Source organism: Octopus bimaculoides, chromosome 20 (genome assembly GCF_001194135.2).
Source record: "Octopus bimaculoides isolate UCB-OBI-ISO-001 chromosome 20, ASM119413v2, whole genome shotgun sequence".
NCBI lineage: Eukaryota > Metazoa > Mollusca > Cephalopoda > Octopoda > Octopodidae > Octopus > Octopus bimaculoides.
The window spans coordinates 34,748,181-34,754,658 of record NC_069000.1 but is presented as its reverse complement, the minus strand read 5'-3'; the positions used below and the strand labels follow the sequence as shown (position 1 = coordinate 34,754,658).

Below are 6,478 nucleotides of genomic sequence, written 5' to 3'. Positions count from 1 at the left end.
GGCACATAAAAGACACCATTTCGAGCGTGGCCGTTTTCGTGCGGGTGACACGTAAAAGCACCCACTACACTCTCTGAGTGGTTGGCGTCAGGAAGGGCATCCAGCTGTAGAAACTCTGCCAAATTAGATTGGAGCCTGGTGTTGCTATCCGGTTTCACCAGTCCTCAGTCAAATCGTCCAACCCATGCTAGCATGGAAAGCGGACGTTAAACGATGATGATGATGATGATGATATATATATATACACACAAACAGTATTGCAGCTGATTTATTTGACTAAACCCTTCAAGGTGGTGCCCCAGTGTGGCCACAGTCCAATGACTGATGGAAACAAGTGAAAGAGAAAAGACAGACAATTCTTATGGATTTAACGAAAGGTTTGGTTCCACAATCTGAAAACATTAAAAATACCTTGGCAAGAATATAAAGTGATGAAACAAATGCCATTAACATTTTAATCATAATGATAACAACAACAACAACAACAACAATAATAATACTTTTTGCTGTAGGCACAAGGTCTGAAATTTGTGGGGAGGGGACTAGCCGATTATATCAATCCCAGTGTTTCACTAGTATTTAATTTATCGACCTCGAAAGGATGAAAGGCAAAGTTGACCTTGGTGGAATTTGAACTCAGAACGTGAAGACAGACAAAATACTACCAAGCATTTGACCCGGCATGCTAACAATTCTGCCAGCTCACCACCTTCAATAACAACAAGAACAATAATAATAATAATAATAATAATAATAATAATAATAATAATAATAATAAGAGCAATAATCCTTTCAACTGTAGACACAAGGCCTGAAACTTGGGGAATGGGGATAGTTGATTACATTGGTCCCAATATTCAACTGGTGCTTAATTTAGTGACACCAAAAGGATGAAAAGCAAAGTCAACCTCAATGGAATTTGAACTCAGAACATAAAGACGAACAACATGCCGCTAAGCATTTTGCCTGGCGTGCTAACAATTCTGCCAGCTTATTTAATAATTATGAGGAATTCCAGAAGGAGCTTTGTGAGACCACTGCTGAGACGCTTCTGAAAAAAGAAAAGCCGCTGGGAAACCGATTATAGCAGCAACTCCATCTAAGAATATCTGAAGCAGGAATTTTATTCTGAAATATCATCGGACTATGGATAACTAAATTCCAACAGGTATATAATCCATTTTTTGTATTATAGTGCATTGTAGTACCATTCAAAACTTTTTATACTTTACAAACAATACACAATGCTTCAAGTGAACTACAATACTCTCCTATAATAATAATAATAATATGCAGCATAGAAAATAACAGGAACAGGAAGCATAGAAAATTATATCGCCTCCTTTAATATGATTTGCACATCTTTTAACTGACCGCAGAAGAATGGAAAGTAAAAGTCAATCCCAAAGGTATCAGAATGCAGAACATAATGGGAAGGAAAGAAATTTTTATCTATCTACTATTCTACTGATTCTGCCAGTCCACTACAGTTTAAAAAACAATTACATTAACAATAATTATGATTTAAACAACAATGAATAAATAAGTAAATACACACACACACACAGACACACTCACAGATATATATTATATATTAATTCATTTTAATTATTCATGACAAACTGTCAAATATTTCAATCAATTGAAGTCACTGGACATTGAAATCAGTTGACTGAAACATATGGCCATTTGACATGAATTGTAACATTGATTATCAAAGAAATATTTATCATTGGGTTTTTTTCTTTCTCTCACAAGCGAGAATACTAAAAATGAACCCGACAGCTCTCAAAAATTAAGTAAAAAAAAAAAACGGAAAAATAATCCAGAATCCTTATCCAGTACCCAATCGATCCTAAAATCTAATCAGTTTGTGCCAGTCATGAGGCCAAACATTGCTGAAAGTTTCATCCAAATCCATCCAGCGGTTCTTGAGATATCTTGTCCACGGACTAACAAACATGACTAAAAACAACACCGCTGCCTTTGCTAAGGGGGAGGTAATAATAATTGATATAAGATCACCATGTCACGCACATATGGTTCCATATGGCTGTGATGCATGTGCCTGGTGTACCTTTATTAGACGGGTAGTCATGATGGGTATATTAAGCTTTGTATATTTGTACCCCAGTGTCACTTTGATGGTATGCACTGCACCCTCACTCAATAATAATAATAATAATCATCGTTGCCATCCGGTTTCACCAGTCCTCAGTCAAATTGTCCAACCCATGCTAGCATGGAAAGCGGACGTTAAACGATGATGATGATCATCGCTTAACGTCCGCTTTCCATGCCAGCATGGGTTGGATGATTTGACTGAGGACTGGTGAACCAGATGGCCACACCAGGCTCCAATCTGATTTGGCAGAGTTTCTACAGCTGGATGCCCTTCCTAACGCTAACTACTCCGAGCGTGTAGTGGGTGCTTTTATGTGCCACCGGCACGAAGGCCAGTCAGGCGGTACTAATAATGATAATAATAATAATAATAATAATAATCCTCTCTACTATAGGCACAAGGCCTGGAATTTGGGAGCGGAGGAGAAGTTGATTCCATCAACCCCAGTACTCAACTGATACTTATTTCATTGACCCCTAAAGGATGAGAGACAAAGTCGACTTCAGCAGAATTTGAACTTAGAATGTGAAGACAGATGAAAAGCCACTAAGCATTTCACCTGGCACGCTAACGATTCTGTCTGTTCACCACCTTGATGATAATAATAATAATAGAGAAGATTGGAACAGAATGTCCTGTAGAGCTTTTCTACAGAAAGTTTCCCTCTTAGGGACAGGAAAGATTATCAGAAGGGTTTTAAGCACTTAAAAGACAATTGAAAAATACCACTAGGCATTTCGTCCAGCATGCTAACAATTCTGCCAGCTCACTGCCTTAATAAAAATAATGATAATAACAATGGTGGTGGTGATGGTGGTAGTGGTGGTGGTGATAATGGTGAGGAGGACGAGGAGGAGAAGAAGATGAAGAATTTTTTTTACTCTAGGCACAAGGCCTAGAGGGGCCAGCCAATTAGATTGACCTCAGTACACAACTGGTACCTAATTTATCGACCCTGAAAGGATGAGAGGCAAAGTCAACCTAGGCGGAATTTGAACTCAGAACGCAAAGACAGATGAAATACCGCTAAGCATTTCAGCCGGCGTGTTAACAATTCTGCCAGCTCACCGCCTTAATAATAAAAATAATAGTAATAATAAAAATAATAATAATAATAGTAATAATAATATGCATGATTATACCTGAACTTTATTTTCACCAACCAGGAAGCTGAGAATAGTGGTTCCAAGGTCAACATTTTCATCTGTGCGTACCACGGTGCTGGAGTCAATTTTGAGGTCAGCACTGATCTCGGCACTGTGAATGAAATCGTTTGTCTGTAAATCTTCAACACGCTTCAGGTCACCATTGGCAAGCTGAATGATTGAACCCTTGATGAAATGCGGAGGATAGTGAAGGTGTGGTGTCATAGGGGTGTTAGGTATTCCAGGCGATGTCCTTGTCCCGTGTAGTTGCGGTTGATGATGTGGTTGGTGTTGTTGTTGTGGTTGTTGCTGTTGTTGTTGTTGTTGATGTGGGTGTTGGTGTTGTCCAATTCCCATTTCACAGCCTGTCGATGCCATCTCGCTGATCGACTTTGACCGTTTCGCCGGCGATATGGCTTCCGACTTATGATGATAAGTCTTTGCCCCAGCGGACAATACTTGCTCTGGCTCTACGACTGGAGATTCGTTGATTTGGATGTTGGGTGGCCGGGTGAGTATACGGTGTTTCAAACTACCCTCTTTGCCACTTGGTACCTTGTAACCCAAGTCCTTATTGAGATCTGTTTTGGGGGTGGTTGTAGTGTCCTTCAGTAAAGAACTGGTTTTATTCTGAGTCGATAAGGGAGATAACTGACGAGAGTGCAAGTGTTTCTGTTGTTGCTGTTGTTGTTGTGATGAGGCTGAGTGAGACTTATCCTCTTTTGAAAGACTATGAGAAGGGGCAACTCCACGTGGCGAGTGACTGTAGCCATCGACAGTCGCAGCCTCAGCGAGCGAATCCCTCATTTGTTCTTGTTTGGGAGAGTGTTGATGCATAAGAGCTGACTGGCTGGGCGAGTGTCCGAGGTTGCCGGCGGAGCTGGGAGAAGTGGTCGGAGTCGCATTCCGATGAGAGGACAGTGGAGAGTATTGTGATATATGAGTTGGCATGAATGTGTGAGGTAGCTGCGATTGGCTGACATGTTGGGTGTGGCTGCCCATGCTGGCGAGGACAGCAGAGTAGGAGTCCAAGTGAGGGTAGTGACCAGCTGGTGACAACAGGCAACTGGGTGAGTAGCCTTGGGGGTATTGAGGGTAGAATGTATTATAAGGTGACACAGCACCAGATGCTAGATGACCAGCTGGCTGTCCATGAATGCTATAAAGAGAGGAAAATGAAGCTAGTGAGCTATTGGCTGTTGTATAGAGAGAGTTACCGTATTGGCCAGCGTGGTAAATCCTTGGAGCCGGATCAGCAACAGTTGGAGAAGGCCGAAATAAGCTGCCAATGGACGATTGGCTGCTGTTAAGAACCGATTGCATCTCCAGACCAGGCTGTGTAGCTGTGCGCACGGTATGCAAGCTTTCTGCAGCTTGGACAATAGTCGGAGCAGTGTAGCCGGGGAGAAGGCTGCTGTGAACAGGACGAAGGGGCAAAGAGGGCGCTACACTTTGAGTCGATCCATCGCCAGTACTGGTGTTTGGGAAGCAAGAGAAAGGACGTGGAGCTGTTACTGAACTACTTTGAAGAGGAACAGGAACTCTACCATTCTGTCCACAGCCATTTCTGGAAAAAAAAAAAGAAAAAAGACAAAAGGAAAAGATATTTTAAAAGAGGGAATACATTTTGTGCAATTTAAAAAAAACAAAAAAAAACAAAGAATATTTGCTGTTACCATACAAACAAAAACTAAAACAATTCTTTTAATAAACAAAAATAAACATGTGGTAAGAAGCTTGCTTCCCAATCACATGGTTCTGGGTTCAGTTCCATTGTGTGGCACCTTGTGTAATAACCTTGGGCCAATGGAAACTGAAAGAAGCCTGTCATATATATGCGTGTGTGTGTGAGCTTGTCTGTCAACACTGTTTGATAAATATTACTGCTGTTTACGTCCCATAACTTAGCGGTTCAGCAAAAGAGGCCAATAGAATAAGTACTAGGCTTACAAAAAAAATAATAATAAATACTGGAGTTGAGTTATTCAACTAAAAAATTCTTTAAGTAGTGCTCCAGCAAGGACACAGTCTAATGATTGAAACAAGTAAAAGACAAAAGATAATTTACAGTAATGAAGACTCATTGAGAAACATAAAAACTAGTCACTGACACGGTTCCACTAAGATGCAGTGGAAGTGTATCAGTGACCAGGTCGCAGTCGGTGCAACAAAAATTCTGACATTGTCATCACCATCATTAATTACCATTTAACATCCATGTTCCATACTGGTATGGGTCGGATGGTTGGATAGAATCCGATAGGTCAGGGACTACACTGAGCTCCAATGTTTGTAGCTTTGGCATGGTTTTCACAACTGGATGCCCTTCATAACACCAACAAGGTTACAGCTTGGGCTGGCTGCTTTTTTTTCTTGCTACCAGTACTATTGAAATTGCCATGCAAGCCCTAGGAAAAGATAGTGGGTGTCAGCTTCATACCAGGGGCACAAGAGGATTACTATGAACAAGAGTGACTGCACAGTAGGTCCCTCGGAGGGATCCACATGGCTACTCACAACTAATTAGGGGAAAAGAAGGGGAGAGAAAGAGGAAATATAGATATTAGATATTAAGAATAATAAAGAGTATGGAGATATGTACATATACAAAATTAATTTGATAGTTATATACAGCAAATCAACTATTATTAATATTAATATATAGTCCATGGGCAACCTTTACAGTCCAGCATAGAGCTCACAGAATTACCCATCAGAAGAATCCATGGAATGACTAAATTAATCGTAGACACAAAAGTTGGAGACTGATTGTTGTGAGATATATATACATATATAGATAGATAAATATAGATATAAGATATAAGATATGAGGAGTTTTTGTCAGAGTGATTCAAACTAATAGGTATGCTACTAAAATTCTGGTTTTGATTTGAACTACTGTTGAACATGTGACTGCCGACTATACCTACACACACACACGGCGTTAGGAAGGGCATCCAGCTGTAGAAACTCTGCCAAATTTAGTTTGGAGCCTGGTGTTGCCATCCAGTTTCACCAGTCCTCAGTCAAATCGTCCAACCCATGCTAGCATGGAAAGCGGACGTTAAACGATGATGATGATGATATATATTCGCCAGGATAGATCGCTGACCACTACATTTATATTTTTTTCTCCTTGTTTCTTTCTGTGTTCCTTTCAGTTGAAGAGTGTAGGCTCGAAATGTCAAAGACTTTCTCTATTCCCGAG

At 40.4% G+C, this 6,478-nt stretch overlaps 1 protein-coding gene across 6 annotated transcripts in view; it reads right to left on the bottom strand.

The window, feature by feature from the left end:
* Positions 1-6,478, bottom strand: part of LOC106876102 (ataxin-1) — a 533,072-nt gene that overhangs the window by 2,547 nt on the left and 524,047 nt on the right. For all 6 annotated transcript variants that reach the window (XM_052975101.1, XM_052975100.1, XM_052975099.1 and 3 more), the window contains one exon: positions 3,268-4,837. In XM_052975101.1, the coding sequence (XP_052831061.1) occupies positions 3,268-4,837 (1,570 nt within the window). The remainder of the gene's footprint in view (positions 1-3,267; positions 4,838-6,478) is intronic.